The sequence below is a fragment of the Oryctolagus cuniculus genome, chromosome 10 (assembly GCF_964237555.1).
Source record: "Oryctolagus cuniculus chromosome 10, mOryCun1.1, whole genome shotgun sequence".
In the NCBI taxonomy this organism is placed as follows: domain Eukaryota; kingdom Metazoa; phylum Chordata; class Mammalia; order Lagomorpha; family Leporidae; genus Oryctolagus; species Oryctolagus cuniculus.
This window is the reverse complement of record NC_091441.1, coordinates 96,536,879-96,563,941: the sequence shown is the minus strand read 5'-3', so window position 1 is coordinate 96,563,941 and position 27,063 is coordinate 96,536,879. Positions and strand designations below refer to the sequence as shown.

The following is a 27,063-nucleotide window of genomic DNA, read 5'->3' as shown; positions in this document are numbered from 1 at the left end:
CTTTGTGAATCCGAGGCTCTGGGGTGGAGTCTAGGATTCTGCATTGCTAAGGAGGTCCTTGGGTGACTGGGATTCTGAGAACTTGGCTAAGGAAAACACTGGGGACACTGTTAGGGCTTTGATTTCTGGAACTGGACAGCCCTGGGCTGTTAGGGCTTTGATTTCTGGAGCTGGACAGCCCTGGGCTGTTAGGGCTTTGATTTCTGGAGCTGGACAGCCCTGGGCTGTGAGCTTTGTGGGGTGCCCCACTGGGCTGAGTGAGTGAGTGAAGCCCAGCTCGTGGTGCAGAGGCATTGTGGGATGCTGTTAACTGAGTGCTGTGCATGAACCTGCAGGTAGAGGGTGCACCTGTTCCTGTTAAATGGAAGCCTGTGTGTGCACACGTGTGCACTTGGGCTCGTGTGTGTGTGTGTGTGTGTGTGTGTGTGTGTGTGTACCTGGGCCACAGGAAAGTCTTCAAGGACAGGCCCCAAGCCTTGGGGGAGTTGGGAAGGTGGGACTGAGAGGGGCTTCCGTTTCTGCTTTATCCCCTTCCTCTTCTGTTGGAAACAAATGGCAAGTCACTTTGCAAGGTTGACTTTCATAATCAGCAGAAAGAAAATTTCATCTCGCAAACAAGATGTTGAGGTTGGGGGCGTGCCTTTCTGTGAGTCCTCTCTTCCTCTTCATTTCCCGTGATTATGTAAAGCTGCGCCTGGGTTTCATAAGCCGGCTGCTGCCCTGGATGTTTGTGGGTTAGGAGCAAAGCCCCAGGCAGTGGGCGCTCCTGCCCCTGCCCTGCTGTCCTCGTGCAGAGCTGCCCTGATGTGCTCCGGCACGTCTGTCCACACAGCAGGCACCAATGAGGCGTGAACGGCCCAGAGCAGCTGTCCTCCTGAGTGACACTGTTGGGCATCGCTTTGGCAGGGCTGGCCCCGCTGTGCTCCTGGGGCAGCACAGGGCTTGCAGTGGAGCTAGCATCCATCCAGTCTGGGTCCTTGGGACACTTTCTTTGACTCATATCCGGGGCCTAGCCTGGAGGGGTTTGGAAAGAATCCCAGGGCGGCAAGTGCCCCACCCTGTACCCGCCAGTGCTTCCTAGAGGGCCGCCATTGGACAGAATTATTTTTTAAAATAATATGAATGGCTTGCTTCTTTTTATTTAATTTGGGAGAGCTGGAAAGTTCCCATCTGCTGGTTCACTCCAGGTGGGCGCTGGGAACTCAACCCAGGTCTCCCAATTAGGTGGCAGGGGTACAACTATGTGAGCTGCTGTTTCCCAGGATTTACATTAGCAGGAAGCTTGAATCTGGGGCTAGAGGCAGGACCAGATCCCAGGTCCTCCTGGCTTAATCGCTAGGCCAAACGCTGACTCCAGGTTTGATGGGCTGAGTTTTGATAAATCCAGCTTTCCTCCCTCGCAATTCTGGGGAAATGCCTCTTTTGAGAAAGCCTCCCCCAGGAAGGTGGTTCAACTGCACTCATAGAAACGGTGACTTCTCTTGTAGGCAATATTTTTTTTTGTTTTCTTTTTAGAAAAGATATTTATTTGAAATGGAGAGAGAGAGAGAGAGAGAGAGAGAGAGAGAATCTTCCATGTGCTGGTTCACTTCTGTGAATGCTGCACTGGTCAGAGCTGGGCCAGGTCAAAGCCAGTAGCAAGAAACTCTACCTGGGTCTCCCACATAGGTAGCAAGGTCCTTAGCACTTGGGCCATCCTCTGCTGTGTTCCCAGGCATGTTAGCAGGGAGCCGGATCACAAGAGGCCGAGCCCAGACTCAAACCAACACTCCAATATGGGATGTCGGCAATGCAGGTGGCAGCTTAACCCCCTGCACCACAACATGGGCCCCTGTTCTTTTTTTTTTTTTTTTTTTTACACAAATACTTTAAATATATGATTATAAGGTAAAACACAGCATTGTTAACATCTGGAGATAGAAAAATTGTAAATTAAAGTTACATGTAATTCCAGCCAAAGCAGACCCCTGTTAAAATCACACATTCATCTGATAAATATTTTTTTTTTTATGGTGAAAAAACATCTATTTAGAATGAGCCAGCTGGACTCCGTTCAGATGATCCCAATTTTGTTGGCAACGTCCAGAGCATCCTAGTCCGGAGCCAGCCGCACACACGCCTTCTTCTCTCCGTCAGGGCTGATCAGGGTGTTGACTTTGGCCACATCAATGTCATAGAGTTTCTTCACAGCTTGTTTGATCTGGTGCTTGTTGGCCTTGACATCCACAATGAACACCAGTGTGTTGTTGTCTTCTATCTTCTTCATGGCTGACTCCGTGGTCAGGGGGAACTTGATGATGGCATAGTGGTCAAGCTTGTTTCTCCGGGGGGCGCTCTTCCGAGGGTATTTGGGCTGCCGTCGGAGGCGTAGCGTCTTGGGCCGCCGGAAGGTGGGGGACGTGCGGATCTTCTTCTTCTTGTGGCTGTGGACGCCTTTCAGCACTGCCTTCTTGGCCTTCAAGGCCTTCGCTTTGGCTTCGATTTTAGGAGGGGCAGGAGCTTCCTTCTTCGCCTTCGGCGCCATCTTGGTGAAAAGGGTTTCCCAGGCCCGTTCCCGTGGGCTTATCCATCTGATAAATATTGATTTATTACTGTTGTAAAAAACATAAAATAGAGTCAGCATTTGGCACAGGGATTAAGATGCCAGTGGAGATGCCCTCATCCTACATCGGAGTGCCTGGCTTACTGTTCCAGCTCCACTTCCGATTCCAGCTTCCTGCTAATGCACACCCTGGGAGGCAGCAGGTGATGGCTCAAGTACTTGGGTCCCTGCCACCCAGCAGGGAGACCTGGGTGGAGTTTCTGGTTCCTGGACTTCAGCCTGGTGCAGTCCTGGCTGTTCTAAGTGTTTGAGAAGTAAACCAGCAGATGGGTGCTTTGTCTCTCTGCCTTTCAAGTAAATAAAAAAAAAAAAAAAAAAAAAAAAAAGGAACATGACACAGGGTCATGGGCCAGAGGCTGGACAGGGGCTGCAGAGCTGATGTGGGGATCTGCTCCCTAAGTGGTCAGGCAAGGCTGAGACAGAACCGAACCAGGCAGAGAGAGATCTTCATCTGCTGTTCATTCCTCAAATGCCCAGAACAGCTGGGGCTGGGTCAGGCCCAAACTAGGAGCCTAAAAGCAAATTACCTGTTGCCTCCCAGGATGCAGATCGGCAGGAAGTGGAACTGGAAGGAGGGTTGGTAAAGAAACCCAGGCACTCTCTTAGGGATGTGGACATACCAAGTGGCCTTCTACACTTGGGTCGTGCCAAACGCCCACCCCTGAATGCATTTAAGCACCCTTTGTGGTGGGAATTTGGACCGTTTCCAGCTTGCCACCATTGTATACTACCCTGCAGTTAACATGGTGTTTGCTAAATCTTCGTCCTCCTGCGAAGGTACTGGGTCAGAGGGTGGCAACCCTTCCAGAGCTCTGGATACCTATTTGGCAGAGTTTTCCAGAAAGTCTGGTTCTGCTGGCTCAGTCACCTCTGCCTCCAACTGGCAAGGTGTCATCTTGCACTCAGGCGAGAGAGAGCAGAGGGAATCCTAAACCTGTGGGACCCTGAGTGGACCCCTGCCCTTCTCAGTTTCTTCACATCTGTAAAATGAGCATATTGTTGCAACTCACAGACTCGCATTCTCCCTTTGTGCCAGGCCCTGTGTGCTGGTCAGAGGCCTGAGGCTGCTCTCTGTCCAGGGGAAGAAAGTCCAGCTGGGCTGTAAGGTCCAGGGCTGCTGGCTCTTTTGAGCAATGGTGCGTAGAGGGGTGCTGGTTGTGGATCCCTGCAGCCCATAGGCAAAGGGAAGAGCAGCGAAAGGAGTTTGTGGCTCAGTTTCTTCAGGACATCTGCAGATGCAGGGGCCCGGGCACTGGGTGAGGGGAGGGAGGAAGGGCCAGGTAAGGCAACCTGGAGACAAGAGGGAAGCTCCTTGGCTTTGCAGGGCGCCAGCTCACCACATACACAGGCTTTTTCCACTCTCTCCTCCTCATTTACTGTTTTTCTCCGGGTTGGGGTTTTGGCACAGCAGGTAGATGGCTGCTTGGGATGCCTACATCTTATGCTGGAGTCTGAGTCCAGGCTCCATTCTCCATTGCAGCTTCTTGCTAATGTGTAACCTGGAAGGTAATAATTCAAGTCCTTGGGTCCCTGCCACCCCTGTGAGAGACCCAGATTGAGTTCTGGGTTCCCAGCCTCAGCCTGGTATAGTCCTGGCTTTGAAGGCATTTGGAGAGTGAACCAGAGATGGGAGATCTCTGTCTCTTTGTCTTCCAAATAGAGTAAAATAAAAACATTTTAAAAATCACACCTTTATTGAGATATAATGAACACACCATAAAATTACACTTTAAAGTGTAATGTGGTGATTTTTGTTATTGAGGAATAGAGGGGAAAAAATCCAAAGTGCTTCTCCCTCCCCACCCGCACCTTTTTCTCATAGAACACAGACTACTGTGTCCCTGACACCAAAATGTGTGGACACCCGCTGTCTGTTAACTCAATCCTGTTCTGACACTGTCTGCTTGGACAGAGTATCAGGTCCCACCGGCTGAGGGTTCCGTACCCGAAACTGCCCCTGCTTTGCATGCCAGAGCTTCTGACCAACCAGTTATAAATTCATTCACTCTCTGGAGTGTCTCACAGGATGCAGGCGGCCACTGTCACTGGCAGCGGCCAGTTTGCCTTGATTCTTTTTTGCCAACAAAGTAATGACTTACAGAGAGATAAAAGTGGGCCCAAGAGCCTGCAACAGCCAGGACTGGGCCAGGCTGAAGCTGGGAGCCAGGATCTCAATCCAGGTCTCCCACGTGGGCAGCAGGGACCCAATCACTTGAGCCACCACCACTGCCTCCCGGAGTGTATCAGCAGGAAGGCTGGAATCAGAAGCCAGAGTGGCCATCAAATGCAGGCACAGTAGCAGGAAGCTGGATCTGAAGCAGACGTGGGACGTGAACCAGGCACTCCGATATGGGCTGTGGGCATCGCAAGGAGCAGCTTAACCCGCTGCACTACTTCGCCTGTCCCCCTGAGCAGTGTCTTCACCACTGTGCCAAACGCAGGCAGGCCCCAGTTTACATAAACACTTAAAACAGCGTCATGAGCCTTTTGCTGGTCTTGCTTGTTTACATCATACATCACGGTGCATCCAGAACCTTTCCTACCCAGGACGACTGCCGCACAGAGAAAGGTCAGCCCTGGCCCCTGCTTCCACTCTCACGTAGTAACAAACAAGCCCCGTATGTTCACTGCAGCCAGTGCCGTGCTCCCGGAAGACACGGCTTTTTTTCTGGCTGCCACTGCGGACAGGACCCTGCGTGTCCTTAGCCAGTCCTGGGACCAGACTGGCTCGCTGACCTTCTGAGTCACCCCAGAAGGCCTGGGGCTGCAGAGGCCTTGGCACTCCTGAGAGGCCAGCGCCTGCCAGGTCTGCTTTCCTGGCACGTCAGGGAAAGGCGCCTAGACACTGTAACTAGCTTGCCCCTTGAGTACTGGGGCCAGGTCTCTGGGTGGAGAGCAGGGAGCCAGCTCACAGCAGCTCCCATCCAGGAGCGCTGAGCCAGGCGGGGCTGGGCAGCAGCGGTGCAGCTGACCAGCAGGGGCACTTTTAGGGGGTCTGGGCCCAGCCTGGCCCAGTCTGACGGGCATGGGGCTGGGGCGCGGGATAGTTTCATCTGTATTCCCTTTTCTCATAGCTCCTGGGTTTCCCTGAGCAGGACACGGGTGGGTGGGGCAGGTGGCTGTGTTGTTCCCTTGGACATGAAAGATTAAGTTTTGCTTGGTTTTGTTCTGTGGGGAGATTAAGTGGATTTTCTCCTGGGCTGCGTGTTGAATAGAGGAGAATGAATGGCTACTTAGGGAGGGACCAGAGAGGGTGAGAAGCTCATGAGGGGCTGCTTAACTGCTCTGGGCCTCCCACAGGTTGCATTAGCAGGAAGCTGGAACCAGGAGCCAGAGTGGGGAACATGACGTCATTGCCCCCCCAGTTTCTGTGGCTACTCCCTCAACACAAAGGTCTTTACCCCCTTTCTCTCCACCCCCAGTTCCAGAACTAACTAGGGCACCTCGCTAGCCATCTCATTCCTCCTTAGCCTGGAAAAAGCATTTCCTGTGGTGTAGAAGGCTAAGCCTTGGCCTGCAGTGCCAGCATCCCATATGGGGGCTGGTTAGCATCCTGGCTGCTCCTCTTCCAATCCAGCTCTCTGCTATGACCTGGGAAAGTAGAAGAGAGCCCAAGTCCTCGGGCCCCTGCACGGGTGTGGGAAACCCGGAAGAAGCTCCCAGCTCCTGGCTTCGGATCGGTCCTGCTCTGGCTGTTGCGGCCATTTGGGGAGTGAACCAGCAGATGGAAGACCGTTCTGTCTCTCCCTCTCTCTGTCTCTAACTCTACCTCTCAAATAAAATCTTAAAAAAAAAAAAAAAAAAAAAAAAAGGAAAGGAAAGCATTTGCTCACTGCTACTGCAGAAACAGGGAAGTATGGCTGCTGCTGGTCACCCAGCGGCACTGGGACGTGGTTCTGCCACCACACCCTCTCTGATTCGTTCTTTAGTTCACTGTGTGCCAGGTGCAGGGCTGGATGTTCTGCGAAGTAAGAGGGTCCAGTCTGAGTTTTTCTGAGGTCATCATAGGTCAGCAGGAGCCATGTGTTCATGGGGCACTGTCACATCCATACCAAGAACTGCCAGCTGAGGTGGCAGATCAGGGATGGCTCCAAGGAAGAGGTGACCACAGGCAACTAGTTTCTGTTTATTTTATGTTCATCTACTTGAAAGGGAGAGCAAGAGAAGAGGTGGGAGGGAGAAGGAGAGAGATACTCCACCCATTGATTCATTCCTCAAACGCTCACAACAGTCAGGACTGGGCCAGGTGGAAGCCGGGAGCCCAGAATTCAGTCTGGGTCTCCCATGTGTGTGGCAGGGGCCCAACTACATGAGTCATCACCTGCTGCCTCCCTAGAAGCATTAGCAGAAGTTAACTGGAAGCCAAGTAGCTGGGACTCAAACTGGCACTCTGATATGGGATGTGGGTATCCCAAGTGGAGCTTAATCCACTGTACCACAATGCCTACCCCCGAAACTAGCTTTTTAAAAATTTTTTAAAATTATTATTAATTTTTTATTTGACAGGCAGAGTTAGACAGTGAGAGACAGAGAGAAAGGTCTTCCTTTTCCGTTGGTTCACCCCCCAAATGGCTGCTACGGCCGGTGCGCTGCACCAATCGGAAGCCAGGAGCCAGGTGCTTCCTCCTGGTCTCCCATGGGGGTGCAGGGCCCAAGCACTTGGGCCATCCTCCACTGCACTCCTGGGCCACAGCAGAGAGCTGAACTGGAAGAGGAGCAACCGGGACTAGAACCCGGCGCCCATATGGGATGCTGGCGCCGCAGGCGGAGGATTAACCAAGTGAGCCACGGTGCCGGCCCTGAAACTAGCTTTGAAATAACAAAATTCTCTGCAACAAAACTGTACCATGGCGGCTGTGGTGGGGGTGTTTGACCTAGCAGTCAAGATGCCTTCCTCCCATATCAGAGTTCCTGAGTTTGATGGCCATGCTGGCTTGATTTCAGTTTCCTGCTAATGTAGACCATGGGAGGCAGCGGTTATGTCTCATGTCTCTGGATCTCTGCCACTCCCATGGGAGACCTAGGTCGAGCTCCTGGCTCCCAGCTGCAGCCTGGCCCAGTCCTGGCTGTTCAGGCTTAGGTAGGAGCTGTCAGTCTGTCCACCTCTCACACACAAACAACTGAACCATGTCAAGCTGGTATGGATGAGCAGAGACTGAGGCAATAAAAGCAATTCAAATTCAGAAACACTTAAACGGAAAGCAGCTACGGCTGTGGAAGGCAAAGGGGCTGGGTCTATACCCACCTCCTGGCCTGGCTTCCCCTCTTGGCCTATGTCCTGGCAGGGTGCCTCTGAGCTTTCCTGCTTCTCTGGCCCAGGGCTAAGAAGTTCAAGGCCCACACGTGTCAGGGGAATCAGGAACAATCACAACAGGAAAAGTGGTCCCCTCAGCCCCAGTGGCTCAGTCAGGGGAAGCAGTGCTGTTGTCATCTCAAAATACTCTTCAAGGGGCTGGCACTGTGGCACAGCGGATTACACCTCTGCCTACAACACTGGCATCCCATGTGAGCACTGGTTTGCATCCCAGTCACTCTGCTTCTGATCCAGCTCCCTGCAGATATGCCTAGGAAGGCAGCAGAAGATGGCCTAAATGGTTGGACCCCTGCCACCAACATGGGAGACTCAGCCCTAGCTGTTGCTGTCATTTGGCTGTAGATTTCTGTCACTCTCTTAAAAAAAAAATCCTCAAAATTCTCTAAGGACTGGCAGGCTCTCTCCATGATGCACAGACCAGAGCAAGGTGGTGTGTGGTGCGAACAAGCATTGTCTAACGTTTGCCTATGCTGCTCTCTAGCTGGGTGAACTTGGGCTGTCACAGGCAAATGACAGAACGGCCCCTTCTTCAACTGTAAAATGGGATCACTGTGTGTCTCCCAGGTGGTTGTGGGCAAAATCCACTCCATGGCAACTCTTGTGCGTGCCACCCTTTAAGTGCAAAGGGGCGTGAGCAGCCCCAGGACCTGGCATAGTGCAAAGTGTCCCACGTGGGGTGTCAAGCAGAGGACAGAGCATGGAACAGCCCTTCCCAAGGGTCAGACAGGGCTGTGCGGCAGATCAAGGATGCTGAGCCACCAGCCACTGCAAGCCAGTCTCTCCAAAGTCCTCCAGGGGCATTAATAACCACCTGGTCCCAGGCTGCAGCACACCCAGCTCTCAGTTTGCCGGGCAGGAGCCCAGGTGAGAGCCATGAGTGGAGAATTTTGAAAAGTTATGTACGTGTGTCCAAGCATTTACATATTATTATTACTTTAATAATCACACTGCTTTTTAAAATGAAAATTATTTTAAAATTAATAACTACATTAGAATATTTTAGCACAGTGTGTTGTCACCACCAGGGACATCTGCATCCTGTACTGGTTCAAGTCCTGGCTGCTCCACTTCTGATCCAGCTCCCTATGAATGTGCCTGGGAAGGCAGCAGGTGATGGTCCAATTACCTGGGCTCCTGCCAAGTGGGAGACCTGATTAGAGTTCCAGGCTTCTGGCTTCTGCCTGGGCCAGGCCTGGCTGTTATGGCCATTTAGAGAGTGGTATCAGCAGATGGCAGATTCCTGTCACTCTGCCTTTCAAGTAAGTAAATCTTAGGAAAAAAAAAAAAAAAGAGTGTGTGGAGCTATGTTATATTCTCTACGCATTCCACATAAGGATAGCAAAGGGGAAATTATTTTAAAAATTATTTGTTTTCACTTTGAAAGGCAGAGAGAGAGAGAGAGAGAGAGAGAGAAACAGGGAGACAATTTCCATCCACTGGTTTACTCCCCAAATGACCACAGCCGCCAGGTCCATCCTGGTCTCCCACAGAGTAGCAGGGACCTAAGCACTTGGGCCGTCTTCTGCTGCCTTCCTAGGCACATTAACAGGAAGCTGGATCAGAAGCAGAGGCAGGACATGAACCAGGCACTCTGATATGGGATGCCAGCACTTCAAGCAGCAACTTAACCCACTGCAACGAACACTGTCCCCAGCCCAGATTTTCAGTTAATACCTAACTGATGGACCAAGACCTACAAACAGTGAGAGACAACCAAGAAACCTCAGACCTACCTGTGTCATGTTAAAGAGCAGACTCTGCAGCTTGTATCCAGGACTGAGTTTAGTCCTTCACAAATTCGAGTGAAGCCAGTTACCTGGATTCCTAGGTCTTGACAGATGAAAAGCAGCAGCAGGTGAGAAACAGGAGATGAAGCTTGGAATGAATAATGGTACCAGGAACGACCTGAGAAGCTACAAAGCAGCCTGGGATAATTTGTCACGGAGGCAACAGTCAAGAGAGGAACTCTAGACCAGCCCTCCAGTCTGCTCGACTTCAGGTCCTTGCCTCACCATGCAACTCAAGATGCAAGGGACATCCTCAGTCACTTTCAGCTTCAGCCTCATTCTTCCTAATATTGGCTGTTGTAAAGATCAAGAAAACGATGGCAGGGTGGCTATTAAGACCCACATCCCGTATTGGAATGCCTGGGTTTCACACCCAGCTTGAGCTCCTGACTCCATCCTCCTGCTACTGCGGACCCTGGGAGGCAGCAAGGATGACTCAAGTAACTGGGTTCCAGCCACGCATGTGAGAGACCTGAACTGTGTTCTTGTTCCAGGCTTCAACTCTGGCCAATGCAGGCATTGGGGAATGAACCAGCAGATGGGAGCCCTGTTGACTGAACAGGTATATAAAAATAAAATGGGACAGCAATTCCTTAAAACATTTATTTATTTAAAAGGCAGAGTGACAGAGAAGAGGGAGAGGGAGGGAGGGATGGAGAGATGCCCCTGAAGGTGCATCAGTAGGAAGCTGGATTCGAAGTGGAGGAGCCAGGGCTGGAACCAGCACTCAGATACTGATGCCAGTGTAGCAAGCTTTGGCTTCAGCCCTTGCACAACACCGGCCCCCCAAGAACAGAAATTTGTCAGTGCTCAGTGTGCAGCTTGAGTGACAGGTGTGTGTGCCTATAAGTGACTATGAACACATGTGTAGTCAGAGTAGGAGCCAGCTCTACAGCAGGCAGGTTTAGTAAACATTTTGGGGAGACTTCACCTGGAAAAACAGTCACGTTAACATGATTATTAGAGAGATGTGTAACTTTTTTTCTGAACTTTACTCTATTTTGCACCATGATATTTAATCCCCCCCCCCCCCCACCTCTTCGCTTCCTTAATGTCTTAAATGCCTGCATTAGCAGGAGCGCTCAGTACGTGCAAGCTGAGTGAATCTGAGAAACGAGCTATTCTGGCTGTGACTGGAACTGAACCCTCCATCTGGGCAAAGCTTCAAGGAATAAACCGAACTCCTTAGATGTCCACAGGTACGAGTGACACACTTAATGCTGTCTTTAGGGAGGGAAGTATTTGACAGCACCAGTACTCAGGGCTTCAAACCTAAGAATCCATGTGGCCTGCGGTCCAGCTGGTTAGGAACAGGCTGAGTGATGCTTAATTTTTTTGTCAATTTGACCGAGCCCCGGGATGCCCAGGTAGCTGGTTTAAATGTGATGTCCGGTGTGCCCATGAGGGTGTTTTGGGCAGAGGCTAGCGTTTGACTTGGTAGTAAAACAGACCTGTACTCACCAATGCAGGGGAGCATCACGTAATCCCGCGAGGGACTGACAGAACAGGAGGCAGAGGTTGCTCCTCTGACAGCTCTGGGGCCACTGATGTCCCACCTCACACACTCCTACCTCAGGCCTTCGCTGCCCAGCTAGAATCTAGACCAGTGGCTTTCCAAAGTTTCCGGTGTGAGGATGGGAGACAGTGGGACTTCTGTCTCTACAGTCCTGTAAGCCAAAACCTTAAAATTGTTAGTAAGATTTATATGGAACTGGCAGTGTGGTCTAACAGATGAAGCTGCTGCCTACAACTCCAGTATCCCATATGGGTGCTGATTTGAGACCCAGCTGTTCTACTTCTGATCCAGCTCCCTGCTAATGCGCCTGAGAGAGCAGCAGAGGATGGCCCAAGCGCTTGGGCTCTTTCACCCATGTGGGAGACCTTGAAGAAGCTCCAGGTTCCTGGCTTCAGCCTAGCACAGCCCTGGCCGTTGCAGCCACTTGGGGAGTGAACTAGCGGATGGAAGATTTCTCCCTGTCTCTTCCTCTCTCTAACTCTGCTTTCCGAATAAATAAAAAATGAATCTAAAAAAAAAAAAAAAAAGATTTTTATGAGCCATTGGCTTGGATTGAGCTCCAGCAGTAGGCTCAACAGACCAGACTAACGTAGAGTCACTCATGCCAAAGTTCCAGACCAAAACTTAAGTCATCTACTTTCCTAGAAATCAGGAAAGTGAGAGGTAACAACCAAAGCACCACACCTGGCATGATAAGGAAGTCCCAAGCTGCTTTAAGCTTTATGAGAAAATAACCTGCAAATGACCAACTTGCTTTTTGTTTTCTGCTTTTGATTTCTTCAGCCCCTTTTCTGTCTATAATTCAATCCCTCTGCTCAGCTCACAGGAATGCCCAGTCCACTTTATAGAATGAAGTGTGTGGGAATCCTAGAATCGTAAATGAAGCCATCTAAGATCTTTAAGCTCAATTTGACTTTGTCTTGTGGCTTTTAGGTAACTGCCTCCCTCTAGCTCTGTATCTACCAGTCGCCCCGCGGTTCTGCTTCTCTGGAGAACCCTGATCGCACAGGCTGGGAAGTGGTGAACGCCGTTTTCTTTGTTGGGTTGTTCCCTCCTCCCAACCCATCTCACCAGTGTGGGTCTCTGGAAAAGGGCAGCAATTCATCCAGAAGCTCCTATTTCTACAAATTAAATAAAAACGCAATTAAAATTGAGTAGGTGCTAAAACTTGGTTTTGAAATTTTATTAAAAAAATATATTTGCAAACATATAAAATTTAGGATGAAAAATGCTCATTTTAAAACATGTAATAACTTAATTATTTGCAAACATACACAGATGGTATAAAATCCATACCATTAGAAATGCTAATGATGCAGTACTGCGCTCATGGGACAGAAACCGTGCTGCAGTTCTGGGGCCGCTCGGCCCGCGTTTCAGGGAGCTGAGCGTCGGTGACAGTGAGTCATGACAGCCACGTGGCCAGAGCAGTAATACAGAATAAAAAAACCCTTTACAACGCACACTGTAAAAACACGTTTCTGAAGGAATCACACAGATGAAAGGGAAACAGGATTTTGCATTTTTCCCCACCTGAAGGTGAACAATATTGCATCCTAGCATTTTAAATGAAGATGTCACACACAGAACTGAGAAACACCGCATACGTCGCTCCTGCTGAAGCTGCCGAACACGACAGGCTCCGGGGGGCACCAGGCCACGCGGGGAGATGTTCTCGAGCACAGTTTTGAAAGGCCCAGTGCGAGCTGCTTTACTGTGCTGAGATCTTAACACTTCACACTCTTGAAAACGCAGGGCACGGCTGGTTCCAGAAGGTACTCGGAACACAACCGAGGAACACCAAAGCTGGCCAGAAAGAAACGTGTGCTCAGCAGGCAGTGTGCAGTGAGGACATGGGACCTCACGCCTCTCATGGTTCCAGCACGATGGCTGAGTTTGTTTTTAGCAGTTAGGCACCTTCAATTTCATGTTGCATTATTAGTAACACGATGGCAGTTATGGCCTCTACTTACCAAAAGGAGAAAACTTCAAACTACATTCTTTGGGGGAGGAGAGTAATAAAGCTGCACGGCTTAAAAATATTTACCTAGCAGTGGATTCAGTGGGTGTATAATTTCCATAAGAAAATGCAGGCCAGAAAAGGAACAAATGTTTGACATGCAAAACCTGAGCAGACACCTTCTAAACTAACCTGTGCGTCCTCCTGTCGAGAAGGGCCCAGGATGACTTGGGTTCTTAGCAAGATGCTGCTCCTTGTGGGCGCTACTCCTAAGCCTTCCAAGGTAAGCTGTGGTCAGGCCACAGGCACACAGCATGAAACGCTTCTCCTGACACGGCCAGTGACTGGAACACTTAAGACTCAGTCAACGTTCACGCCTCACACATCCCAGGAGAGATGCACAACCTAGAGGACTCTGCCTTAAAGGAACAAAGCTCTCTGGAGGTGCTGGGGGCCAAAGACACCACATCAACTACAGTGAAGAATAGCGCCACCCACTGGTCATGCCTCAGACACAGCTCTCCTCCAAGCTCTGGTGGGCTGTTCCTCCCAGAGACTAGGCTTGGACCATTGTGGGTGACGGTAAATAAACAGATGGACAGACTAGCCCTCTGTGCAGGTCTCCGGGGGTTTTGCAAACCCTAGTAAGAAACATCTCTATCTGGTTATCCATTTCAATTCAGTTTCAAGAAAGACACATCAATGTAAACATGCAACCTAAGCTAGTATGAGGTGCTAGAGTAAGCCTGAAGGGGTAATAAGGCAACTAAACTGTGACTTTCAGGCCAGGGCCACCCAACTGTAACTCCCCAGGCTGGGCCTGGCTCTGCAGGGACTCATTCAGGCCTGAACTTCCTGGCAATCAGACTGTGAACTTCTAGTTTCCGAATTGTAAGTAAATGCTTTGACTATATAAATCTTTTTTACATATTCAAATTTTATATATTTGAATATATAAAAAGTCTCCATGACTTGGGCACTTAACAGTTTACTTTCAAACTAAGGAAGCCTTATTACAGATTCTCTTCACTGACTATCATATTCATTCCTAGGAGCACAGGGTGAAAATTAACAGCTTTGATTACAGACTTCTTTAGCATATTCTCTCTTAACTCTCATAATAGTTTACATACTGAAAATTGTCACTTAAATTCAAATGTTTATTATAACAAGAATCCCTTGATTCATCTGTATACCAAAGCCCACTGAGACTACTACTTGGGTGAGAGCAAACCTACTGGTACATCTGGTTTACCAAAAAAGTCCCGGGCTCCTCAGATACCACCTCCTGGTGTCAGCAACATACTGTATCTTTATCTTCTAACAACTTTCTCTTTCCCAGATGATGCATGAGCAATTCATTTTTGGTAGGTGAATCTACATACTATTTTTGAAAACAAACTATCCCTAACTGAGTATGAAAACTTAGTAAGCTTCCCTGAATTCTGAACAAGTCACATGTAACTAGGTAGACAGCAATAGAAAACACTAACTCGAGAAGCAGATATGTTGTCCAGGAAGCATGTTTACATTAACAAAAGCCAATCAAACAAAGTATTCTTTATGCTAAAAAACTAAGATCAAACTAAAACAAGTATGAAATTCACAAGTAATTTTCTAAAATTTCAGATAGAAAAAAAAATCTATGGATTTATGATTGGGTTACCATTAAAGCTTAAATGATTGTTCCCGAGGAACTATCACATGTGTCAGCATTATTCACAGCTAATCCTTTGTTAGCTGGTTGAACCAATTGGGTTTTGACCCTATCATTAAATAGTGCTCAGAAAAGTAAGCAGTGCATCTTAATTGGTTAAATACTACAAAATGACCTGTATCATAGAAACGAAGACACTTTCATTCGAAGAATATCTTAAAATTACTATTGCTGAAATAAATCAAAATCTACATTAAAATATTACTAAACACCATTACATGCCATAAAAGAATAAATATAAATCATGGCAGATCAATAGCAGCATAACAAAGCATCTTTACATATTTTCACACCGTGGGCTGGAAAAGTACTCACAGCCGAGGATACATTGGTAAAGTTCTGAGTCTCACACTTTCTCTTCATCTCCATTTTCTGTAACAAAGTAAGGGCAGTGTGAATAACAGCTCCCTTTTCTGCATAGCTTTAAAAACTATTCTCAGTATACTCCAGGAATGGAACCAGGATGGCTTTGTCAGATTGGTCCACTGGTCCTTTTGTCAAAGTGTTAGGAAAACAATCAACAATGACTTCTAGTTGTGTAGAGACAGAAAAGGAAAAACAAGGCTGTGCTTCACACACAAACAACATTTTCAAAGCCACTGGAGAGTTTAACTTAAAATGCAGGTATCTGGCAGGATATGTAGGCGTTCCCAGCCCCAGCCTTTGCTCCAAAGGTGTGGCATGTTTGTTCCCACACAGCCACAGCCTGGCAGGGTCCCACTGACAGGGCAATGCCGCGCTGGGAATCGGCTGCGTGGCAGGAGTCGGGACACTCAAACACAATGAAGAAACTTCAGAACTGTTAAGGCCCAAATGGGGCATTCATATAAAATAGATTTCACTTGGACAAGTATTTCCTAATCTGCCAACTTAAACTCTGATCCTTAAAACTCAATGCTACTTCGCAGAGCTGACTTCTACTCTGTTCAGAACTTGCTTGTCAGCCCCATGGCCGAGTTTCTGGAGTAGAGGTGGGTAGGGGTGGGGGCCAGGCTAAACTCCGCTGCAAGGCTGGTGACTCCTCCTCCTCAGGTCCTCCAGAGTGGAAGTGGGCTGAAAATCAGACTCCGTATTTCACATACTTGCTTACAGCTGAGGAAAAACACCCACATAACTTAATACAATGCTTGCTCTTTTTCTTTTTTTTTTTTTTTGTTAAAACAAAGGTCTGCTGGTGATGCTTCACAGTGAAACCTCCATTATCACTGAGAATGTCACTTGAAAAACATTCTTAAGGGATGGGAATTTTTCTCATAGGCTCAATTTCAAGATTCTCAAAACTCCATGTTCTGTTTAGAAGTTTCCAGGATGAAGCCTATTGGTTTGAGGTTGACACTGCCCTGGTCATAGGGTGTGGTTCTCCTTGTTCTTGGTCAGAACCTGCAAGTAGACCTCATGAAGTGTACTGAGGAAGCCGGAATCATTCTGGAAGAGATGTGAAGGTGAGAACACAGAACATTACATTGACGTCTTCAGAACTTACTGCCTGGATACCAGTTTAGGGACAAGGCTGTATAAATGATTTATATAACTACCAAATAATCCCACCACCCAGAGACAATCACGGTTACTATTTCAGAGTTTACTTGGGATTTTTCCACCAGGAGTATGTGCTCAGGCAAATATGAACACCACTCCCAGCCAGTATTTTCAATTTACTTTATGAACCAATTTAAAGAACTTATAAAATCTGCTTTTCTTGGCCAGCGCTGTGGCTCACTGGGCTAATCCTCCGCTTGTGGCGCCAGCACCCCAGGTTCTAGTCCCGGTTGGGGCGCTGGTTCTGTCCCGGTTACTCCTCTCCCAGTCTAGCTCTCTGCTGTGGCCAGGAAGGCAGTGGAGGATGGCCCAAGTGCTTGGGCCCTGCACCCCATGGGAGACCAGGAGGAGGCACCTGGCTCTTGGTTTGGGATCTGCGCAGTGTGCCGGCCGTAGCGGCCATTTGGGGAGTGAACCAACAGAGGGAGGACCTTCCTCTCTGTCTCTAACTCTGCCTGTCCAAAAAAAAAAAAAAAAAAAAAAAATCTGCTTTTCTTTATTAAAGAACAAAAAACAAGACTAAACTGATATCCTCTACCTTGATCAGATGAATTAGTGTATCCTGGAGCTGAGCCCTGCTGAGAACAATGGACGGCTTCCTCGTGTTTTCTGCTGCTCCGACGGTGAGAGGAGAAGGGGAGCTTGCTTTCCTCTCAAGCTCTACGGACCTTGGAATCGTTTGCTGGAAAGCACTTGGGGACAGCAGGACTGACGATACTGCTGTGGTTGTTGCGGTAACCAGTGGGGGGCCAGCAACCTGCAAGGGAATAATGGTCATTTTATTCAAAGTACAGCAGCCAGCAACTAAGCCCAGGGGAAGGGACACTGCCAACAGGCAGAAGCAGTAGAGTCTGGAGCAAGTGCAGAGTCAAGCACTAACTTTTTGGTTCAGGTAAACATTCAGTAGAAGTACCTGAACACTTTCCATCTGGTTATGAAGGTCTGGTTAGCTAAAGGATTTAAGAACAGCCTGCAGTCATCATGGAAAGCCAAGTCTCAGCATCACAGGTGGATACACTGAACAGAACAGCGAACACTATAATAACAATCCTGCGGCTAATTAAAAATGTAAATATAAAGTTTATTTTGGGGGGTACACAGTGAGGAAATGACTGGAAGAGGGCCTGAGGGAACTTTCTCAGGTGATGATAATGGGACATATCTTGACTGAGATGGTAGCTATGAAAGTGATGGTAGTTATACACAAGGGTCAACACACAGAAAAATTTGTATTGGTCACAGAAGAATTTAAAAATAGAGTTATGAAGCACTAGATTCTTTCGTGATGTTCAATATGTAAAGGTGCTTCAAAAAGTTTGTGTGGCACAACATTTAAGACATTGCCTGGGATGTCTGGATCCCATATTGAAGCAGCTGAGTTCTCAGCTCTGCTCCCAATTCCAGCTTCCTGTTGTGTGGACTCTGGGAGATGATGGCTCAAGGACTTGTGTCCCAGCCATCTACATGGGAGACCCAGGTTGAATTCCCAACTTCCAGTGTTGGCATGGCCCAGCCCTGCCACCGCAGGCATTTGGGGGAATGAGCCAGTAGATGAGAGCTCCCTCCTCTACCTTTAAAAAATATTCACTGAAAAATAAAACAAGAAGAATTAGTTTATTTTGGTGCGAATTTGGAATCTGTAGAGTTTATATTGTACGGCATTAAAAGGGTGGAAATTGGGGCTGATGCTGTGGTACAGTAGGCTAAGCCTCCACTGGCAGCACCAGCATACTATATAGGTGCTGGTTTGTGTCCCGGCTGCTCCTCTTCTGATCTAGCGCTCTGCTTATGGCCTGGGAAAGCAGTGGAAGGATGGCCCAAGTGCTTGGGCCCCTGTACCCATGTGAGAGACCTGGAGCAAACTCCAGGCTCCTGGCTTCAGACTGGCTCAGCTCTGGCCATTAAGGCCATTTGGGGAGTGAACTGGGGAATGGAAGACCTCTTTCTGTAACTCTACCTTTCAAATAAATAAAGTCTTAATAAAAAGGCATTATGTATTTGAAAGGCAGAGATACAGAGAGAGAAGGGGAGAGAGTGAGCGAGAGAGATGGACCTTCCATCCATCAGTTCACTCCCCCAATGGTTGTAACAGCTGGGACTGGACCAGGTCGAAGCCAGGAGCCAGGAGCTTCCTCCAAGTCTCCCACATGGGTGCAGGGGCCCAAGGACTTGGGCCATCTTCTCCTGCCTTCCCAGGTGCATTAGCAGGGAGCTGGATCAGAGGTGGCTTCACCGGCTACGCCATAGCGCCGGCCCCTCCACAATTTTAAAGGTGTAGTTTCTAGGAGCAGAACCACGTGGGCTTGCTTGTTGGTGCAACATGAGGCTGAGCGCTCAGGCTGATCACCACGGAGCACGCAGAATAGTCTACAGAAAAGACTGGTTAAGAAGGCCAGTCAGAAGCTGGCTCTAATTTTAATTCTGAGACTGGAGGCCCTGGAAAGAAGTCTGATGTCAGGTGTGGTGAGTGACATGTAAAAGAAGCAGACAGGGAGGCCACAGAGGGGACAGCGGAGGCAGTGCATGGAGGCTTTGCTGTCAGGGCAATGGTACATGGGAGGTCTGGAGCAGAGTGGTGGCTCTGCCCTGGGAAGCCATAGCTTTCCAGGCTGACAGCTGCACCTGCCCTCCATCACAGTCAGGGAAGACATGATACACAGGTGACTTAACACCTACGGAGACCACAGCAATGACCTCTGTGTGGGAAGCAGCAGCAGGACCGAAACACATGAAATGCTTTCTTCAGAACAAGGGGGCCTTACCGGGATGGCACTGGATAACATCTTAGGCTGGGCAAATACTTCAGGATCCTGGTTTTGCTGCATAGACTGAAATGTTTCAAAAGAAGAGATAAATAGATATGGCAGGTTTCAGTGAAATTTCCTGATTACTGGTAAAAAAAAATCTATTTTAGCAACAAGAAATGGCTAAGCCATTAACCAGGTCTCAGATTCCCAAGGGAAGAGGCTGACAGGACTGTGACAATGACTCAACCTCCCCCTGCAGTTCCCCCGATGAAAGGTGTGCTTAAGTAGTCCCTAAGGAACAAAGCAGAAACCTGTATCTCAGAGTTGGGAGCTGTGCAGGCGTATTTTTGCTGTTGAGTCTGTAAAAATGACAGATGTTGGCAGCATGACACCTGGTAACAGGCTGTTTAAACCTGGACAGGTAGTACTGAACAGCTGCTACCCAGAGTCAGCCTTTCACATGCAGTTTTTCCTCATTCATTGGAGAGAGACAACTTGTAGAGCAAAGACATGAGAACTCTATGAAGCCCTGGTCTTTGTATTTACTGCTGTGTAAATGGAAATTTATACGCAGGGAAGCATGCCCTGCCAAGAAGGAGGCTAGGGCAGGGTGCTATCTCCAGGCTGCAGAGGGCAGTGTCCAAGAATGCTGGTGTGGGGCTGGCATTGTGGTGCAGTGGGTTAGACTGCCACTTACCACATTGGCATCCTGTATCAGAGTGCCAGTTCTCACCCTGGTCTTCACTTCCACTACAACACCCTGCATGCCTGGACCCCTGTACCCACATGGCAGACCAAGGTGGAGTTTCTGGCTCCTGGTTTTAGCTCAGCCCTGGCCCAGCTTGTTGAGGACACTTAGGGATTGAAACAGCAGATGGAAGATCTGTTTCTCCCTATCATCCTTTCAAATCAATCAATCAATTCATAAATAGAAAGGTCTTTTTTTTTTTTTTTTCCAGAATGGTTCCTCTAGCCACAGTGGCACATTTTCTTTAAACAGATTTATAATTTATTTGAAATGTGGAATTGCAGAGGTAGAGTGAGAGGGAGAGAGGGGGAGAGGGGGAGAGGAGAGAGAGAGAGAGAGAGAGAGAGAGAGAGAGAGAGAGAGAGAGAGAGAAAGAAAGAAAGAGAGAGAGAGAGAGAGAGAAAGATCTTCCATTTGCTGATTCATTACCCAGACGGTTGCAACGGCTGGAGCTGGGCTGATCCAAAGCCAGGAGACAGGAACTTCTAGGTCTCCTAAATGGGTGCAGGGGCCCAAGGATCTGGGTCAACGTCTACTGCTTTCCCAGGCCATAGCAGAGTCCTGGATTGGAAGTAGAGCTGCTGGGACTTGAACCAGCACCCATATGGGATGCTAGCACCATATGCAGTGGCTTTACCTGCTATGCCTCAGCACTGGCCCTTAGGTAAGTCTTAGGGATAAAAAGGACTGCTGTTGTGTTTCTTGAATCCTGCAGCAGTGGTAGCAGGCATGTCTGTTTAACAGAATATTCTCTCCTCTCTGTAACACAGAGAAAGGGCTGGAGGAAGACAATATAAATGCTACCAAGACCCTAAGTTTCCCCTCTATCACTACAAGATTTCAAAGGAATGGAACAAAAAAGTTAAGAAATAATACATAGCAACCATGATGGGCTTTTCCATACATTATTTGGTACAATGTTAAGATTGGGGATTATCATCATTGTTACAGATTTGATTATTTATTTGAAAGGCAGAGTTAGAGAGTGAGCAAGCGAGAGCATGAAAGAGATCTTCCTTCTGCTGGTTCACTCTCCAAATGGCCACAATGGCCAGAGCCTGAGCCAGTCTGAAGCCAGGAGCCAGGAGTGTCTTCTGGGTCTCCCACGTAGGTGAAGGGCCCCAAGCACTTGGGCCATCCCTTGCTGCTTTCCCAGGCACATTCGTAGGGGAAGGATCAGAGGTACAACAGCTGAGACTCAAACTGATGCTCAAATGAGATGCCGGCACCACAGGTGGCAGCTTTACCCACCATGTCACAGCACCGGTTCCTATCACTATTATTAAAGGGCATTATTAAAGGTCCTATAGGGACTCAGTACTGATGCAGAGTAGCAGGTTTTATACTATTCCAGTTCCGTGACCTTGCACAAATCACCCAATCTGGTTTTCTCGTTTGCATATCCCACACTTATGAATTACTGTGAGGGATAAATCTGTTTTTCCTCTACACCTGATCTACCACTGAGTCCCACTGATGAGACATCTCAACATATCCACATGCACACACTTCTTGATCCAGGCCCTGCCAGCTCTAACCCGAGTGCCGCCCTCTTCCTTCATGGCACCTCACTCTGCTCAGAGACTTCCCAGGCTCTGAAAACAAAGTACTGAGGGAGCTGGGAATGGGAACTAAGTTCAGGATAATCTGGGGATCTTCCTGACCCTGAACCAAGACAGACAGGGGCTGGCACTGTGGTGCAGTGGGTTAAGTTGCCACTTGGGACTCCAGCATTCCATATTGAAGGGCTGCTTTGAATTCTGGCTGCTCCACTTCTGATCCAGCACCCTGCTAATACACCTGGGAAGGCAGCAGAAGATAGCCCAAGTGCTTGGGCCCCTGCCCTCTGTGTGGGAGACCAGAATGGAGTTCCAGTCTCCCAGCTTTGACCTGATCCAGACCTGGCTGTTGAGGCTATCTGGCATCTAGGTAGTGAACTAGTGGATGGACGATCTCTCTCTGTTGCTCTACTTTCAAATAAATAATCTAAAAAACAAAAAGCAAGACAGATGAAAAAAAAATCCTATAGTGCATACTTAGGCAATATAAACGTGGTTTTTTTATCTGTTATCAGTGGGATAATTCTGGAAAGTGAAACTGAGTTACACCATTGTCTAGTAATTACTTGGTTGGTCACGGGGTGGGGGGGATTCTCCTTCCCCTTTCTCCTGGTCCTTGGTTTCCTTTAGAGATAATTCTTTCAAACTATCCTGTCTCACATCAGTAAAAATCAAGGTCTTTGCAGTTAGTCTCATCCAATCAGTTACCCACCCTGCCCACCCCGCCTCTGTTGCCACTACCTGAAGGGGAGCAAGCACCATGTTGCTCAAGGAGGCTGAGGCTGCTGCTCTCGCTGCCGCGGTCTTAGAGGGAGGCTCGATGAAGCTCTCAGGTGTGGCCAGCTGGCCAGCTGCTGGGCACAGGGTGGGTGCCACTGCTCCTTTCCCAAGTGTCTGCGTCTGTATTTGGTCATGCTGTGGAGTCAACCTGAGTTTATGCAGAAGATCAACGCTTGGGAGGGATGCTCCAGCTGGGTTTGTCACGCTCAGTGGGGCTCTGAAGGGACTCTGGCTGGCAATCAGACTGCTGTGGCTTAGCTCAGAGACAGGCTGGTTCAGCAGTGGAGACCTCTGTCTAGGCGTGGTCTTCACTGCTTGCATCATAGTGCTGTTTCGAGACAGGCTGGGGGGAACCTGCGCAGCAGGGGCGTCACCTGGCAGAGTGGGGCTGAGAACGGGGCTCAATGGGATTGTGTAGCTTGGGGCATGCTTTTCACTGGAGTGTGTGATGGAGGCTGGGGTGATTAGCACCGGGGTGGGGACTTCTGGCTGGACTGAGTGGTGGGCAGCAGAATGGACACCCGGGTTTTCTGATGGAAGGCCTCCTCCTGCTTGCTCAAAGGGGAATGGAAGGAAGGAGCTGGGTTCTTTCTGGGAGGCCTCTCCCGGCAGCTTCTCCACTTCTTCTGAATCCAGACCCATGACTGCGGGCTGTTCCTTTGGCAAAGAGGTTCCGAATAGCTCTTCTACCGTCAGATGTTTGTGTCCAGACGGAGCAGACTGAAAAACAAATCACACCACTTAGTTAAAAGAAACCTCTGGCAAATCACTGTAACCAAACTTGTTACCTAACAACTAAAACAGTAGTAAGGAATGGGACAAACTGAAGACAGGCTACAGGTACTTTTGGTCTTCTCTAGGTTAGTGGAAGGAAATCCACATGCGTAATTACCCTCAAATTCTAGGAACTTCAGATAATATAAGAAGACTTCATGGAAAATGGAACTGAAAGATAATTTTGGTGCAAAAATGTTTTGAAATCCTTATGTGGTTTTGTCACAATACGCATTGTTATGAACTTTCTGAAGATCCTTATGTGCATGAACTTGAATTTTTCTTGTACCAAAACAAACACCTTCATTCCCTTTTCCATGAGCTTTGTGAAGTGCCCTCCTCATGTCAGATTTACTTTTCCCTGAGGAGATAAAAGATGAAGGGGCAATGAATGAGCTTCCTACACAAGTGAACTGTGCCTGAGTGCCTCCTGTCAGCAACGTGCACAGAGAGTAAACACACTGCAACCAAATCAATCTACCTTTAATCCACTATTCTTGATAAAAAGCTAGGTACTGCACCTTGGGGCCTGGGTCTCAAACACCAGATAATAAAGCTTAACCAATCAATTGTTAAATTAAAAGAGGCCATTCCTCTTCTCTTCCCCCAAATCACAGGACCCTTAAGAAAAAGCAAAGCATTTGTGACCAAAAATTCTAAATTCACACACACATTTTAGTTGACTGGTTTATTGACACCATTGCACCCATGTGAAGGAAAATGTTTCTGGGGGCTAGTGCTGTGGCATAGCAGGTCAAGCTGCTGCCTGCAGGCAGGACCGGCATCCCATGTGGGCGCCGGTTCTAGTTCTGGCTGCTCCTCTTCCGATCCAGCTCTCTGCTGTGGCTTGGGAAAGCAGTAGAAGATGGCCCAATCAATCTGGTCATTTTTTGGAGAATGTTTCACAGGAACAAAAAGTTGCTTTCCTGTTACTGATAGTCTCACTGATGCTCTAAGAAGCCTGAGGTGTCCACTGTGTGCTGAACTGTGAACCTGGCTCTCCTAGGCGTGGTGGCCTCTCCCTGCCTCTGTGGTGCTGTGGAGCCTGTAGCCCTCAGAGCAGAGCCGCCTTTCCCTAATCCTGGGGCAGTGGCACTTGAGGCCACACCTGAGGAAGGTTCAAGGCACAGCTCTAGTATCCTTCTTTTTTAATTTATTTTTATTTTATTTTATTTTTTTTGACAGGCAGAGTGGACAGTGAGAGAGAGAGACAGAGAGAAAGGTCTTCCTTTTGCCGTTGGTTCACCCTCCAATGGCCGCTGCGGCCGGCGCACTGTGGCCGGCACACCACGCTGATCCGATGGCAGGAGCCAGGTACTTCTCCTGGTCTCCCATGGGGTGCAGGGCCCAAGCACTTGGGCCATCCTCCACTGCACTCCCTGGCCACAGCAGAGAGCTGGCCTGGAAGAGGGGCAACCAGGACAGAATCCAGCGCCCCGACTGGGTCTAGTATCTTTCAAACCTGATGATGAGGCCACACCAATATCTAATTATAAAATGGATGTAAAAATCACAAAAGATGCTAAGAATTTATATGGTTCAATTCCCTCACATTTTTACATCTGAAAAAACTGTACAGCTTAGGATCTGAAATCAAAAATACCTAGGTTCAATTCTCAGCTGTCAATTGGCAAAGTTGCATAATCTTTCTATTCATTTCCTCATCTTAAAATTGGGGACAACTGGGGGCTGGCGCTGTGGTGTAGTGGGTAAAACTGTCACCTGCAGTGTCGGCATCTAACATGGACACTAGCTCGAGTCCTGGCTGCTCCCCTTCTGATCAAGCTCCCTGTTAACTGCCTGAGAAAGCAGATGGCCCAAGTGCTTGGGCCCCTGCATCTACATGGGAGACCTGGAAGAAGCTCCTGGCTTTGGATTGGCTCAGCTCCAGCCATTATGGCCATTTGGGGAGTGAACCAGCAGGTGGAAGACCTCTCTCTCTCTCTGCCTCTCTGTAACTCTGCCTTTCAAATAAGTAAATAAATCTTTAAAAAAAAAACTGGGGACAACTGAAGTTATGTCATAGAGTGGCTATGGAAATTAAATTCTCAATGTAAGGAAATTGGCTATTATCACACAAACACCATATGGTCTTAATAGCAATCATGATAAATCTGTTTGGATGCTTTTTAAGAAACACCAAATAAAATGTTGGGATATTAAAGACACCATTTATTCTTTTAGAATATCACACCCCCATAATGCAAAGCAGTACAGTCACCTGCTGGCATACCAAGGCTCTGTCAATAGAGACTGCCCTGTCATTCCCTGAGGCAGGTTCTTCAAGGCCATAGCTGTTTAAAACACACTGGGAACATTTCAAACCCACTCAATGGAAGAGACAAGTTTCCCTTGGGCCAGACTCCTGTCCGGGCCACGTAATAGTCATGGGGTACACAAGTTCCATTTCCTATGCTGGACACTGGCTCACTCAGTTTGGATCTCTGGTATCCTAAATGTCTGCTGATGGTACAGCAGTAACTCCTGTTTCCTCCATTTTAAAAAGAAGCTGTAGTAAAACATGCATAACACAAAATTTACCACTTTAAGAATAAAATTCAATGTCATTCAGTATGTTCATAATTTTAACTATCACTACTACAACTTTTTCTATCATCCTAAACAAAAACTCCATAGCTGCTAAATAATAACACCCCATCTCCCCTAATCACCGAATAATCCCTGCTAACCTCTGATCTATGATCTATCAATTTCCTGATTTACCTATTCTAGGTTAGAGATACAAAGTGAATCACATAATCTGGCTTATTTCACTTAGCTTTATGTTTTCAAGGTTCAGTAAACTATGCTGTACCAGGGGCTAGAATTTCATTCTTTCATGGCTGAATAATGTTCTACTGTATGTGTATATGACATCTCGTTGATAAGACACCTGAGTTGTTTCTACCTTTTGTCTAGTGGAAACAGTTGCTATGAATATTGGTATAAAAGCAACTATTTGAGTCTCTGTCATCAATCCTTTTGGGTCTATGAGGACACTTCAAAAAGTCTGTGAGAAAATGGAAATCAAGTTTATTTTGATGCAAAATATTTTTAAATTCATGCATATATATTTTTTTTTTTTTGCATTTTCCACACTTTCATCTGAGAGGTAAACAGAAAGTGATCATCTCATAGTTCACGCCTCAATTTCCTGTAACAGTTGGGGCTGGCCTGGGTCCAGAGCCAGGGGCTGGGAATACAATCCAGGTTTCCCAAGTGGGTGGCAGAACTCAACTGCTTGTGCCATCACTGCTGTTTCTGAGGGCATGTATTAGCAGGAAGCTGGGACTTGAACTTGAAAGCACTCTTATATGGGATGAAGGCATTCCAGTTATGCTAGGCCAAATGCCAACTTTTATATCCAGGAGTTGAACTGCTAGACTGATCATATATATAGTAATTCTTTCTTTTCTTTCTTTCTTTCTTTTTTTTTTTTTTTTTTTTAACTTAAGAGGTAGGGAGAGAGGGAGGCACTGTGATATGAAATGCAGGCACTTTAACTGGTAGGCTAAATTCCCACCCCTATATTTAACTTTCTGAGGAACCACTAAACTTTATTTCCATAGTGGCTGTATCATTTTACATTATCACCTGTAGCCTAAGAGGGTTCTGATTTCTCCATATCCTTACCAACATTTGCAACTTTGTTTTATTGCTATTAGCCATCTAATGGTGTGAAGTATCTCACTGTGGTAAAGATTTGCCTGCTCCTAAAGACTGATGATGTTGAGCACTGTATGCTCATTGGCCATTTGTATATATTAGAGAACTGTCTATTCAGATGTTTTGCCTATTTCTGAATTGGGTTAACTCCTTTTTATACATATTATTTTTAGAACAAAATGGGTCAAAAATCATACCACAAAGAAGTACTAAAGGGGCCAGTGCTGTGGTGTAGTAGGCTAAGCCTCTGCCTGCAGTGCCGGCATCCCATCTGGGTGCCGGTTCAGGTTCCACTGGCTCTTCTTCCAATCCAGCTCTCTGCTATGGCCTAGGAAAACAGTGGAAGATGCCCCA

At 47.8% G+C, this 27,063-nt stretch overlaps 2 protein-coding genes across 6 annotated transcripts in view; both read right to left on the bottom strand.

The window, feature by feature from the left end:
• Nucleotides 1–1,493: 1,493 nt before the first annotated feature.
• On the bottom strand, nt 1,494–15,278 carry LOC127492435 (large ribosomal subunit protein uL23-like). 3 transcript variants are annotated; one of them, XM_070050724.1, is made up of 4 exons: nt 12,291–12,340; nt 9,650–9,746; nt 3,940–4,101; nt 1,494–2,591 (listed from the first exon to the last, which is right to left on the bottom strand). In XM_070050724.1, the coding sequence occupies exons 3-4, from the start codon at nt 3,942–3,944 to the stop codon at nt 2,093–2,095; spliced, it is 504 nt and encodes a 167-aa protein (XP_069906825.1). In that variant the 5' UTR covers nt 3,945–4,101; nt 9,650–9,746; nt 12,291–12,340; the 3' UTR covers nt 1,494–2,092. The 3 variants fall into 3 exon arrangements, with proteins under 3 accessions (XP_069906825.1, XP_069906824.1, XP_069906826.1); XM_070050723.1 differs by lacking the exons at nt 3,940–4,101; nt 9,650–9,746 and adding an exon at nt 15,212–15,278; XM_070050725.1 differs by lacking the exon at nt 3,940–4,101.
• Nucleotides 5,633–27,063, bottom strand: part of DCP1A (decapping mRNA 1A) — a 62,272-nt gene continuing 40,841 nt past the window's right edge. The window contains exons 7-12 of one of the 3 annotated variants that reach the window (XR_007921900.2): nt 22,231–22,989; nt 19,198–19,263; nt 16,974–17,192; nt 15,212–16,321; nt 12,291–12,340; nt 5,633–11,370 (exon numbers count right to left, since the gene is read on the bottom strand). Coding sequence is in view for 1 of the 3 variants with exons in the window: in XM_002713390.5 (XP_002713436.1) it covers nt 16,241–16,321; nt 16,974–17,192; nt 19,198–19,263; nt 22,231–22,989 (1,125 nt within the window). In the remaining 2 variants the exon portion in view is untranslated. Of the gene's footprint in view, nt 12,341–12,374; nt 16,322–16,973; nt 17,193–19,197; nt 19,264–22,230; nt 22,990–27,063 lie in introns of those variants that run through there. The other 2 variants (XR_007921899.2, XM_002713390.5) reach the window with 2 other exon arrangements.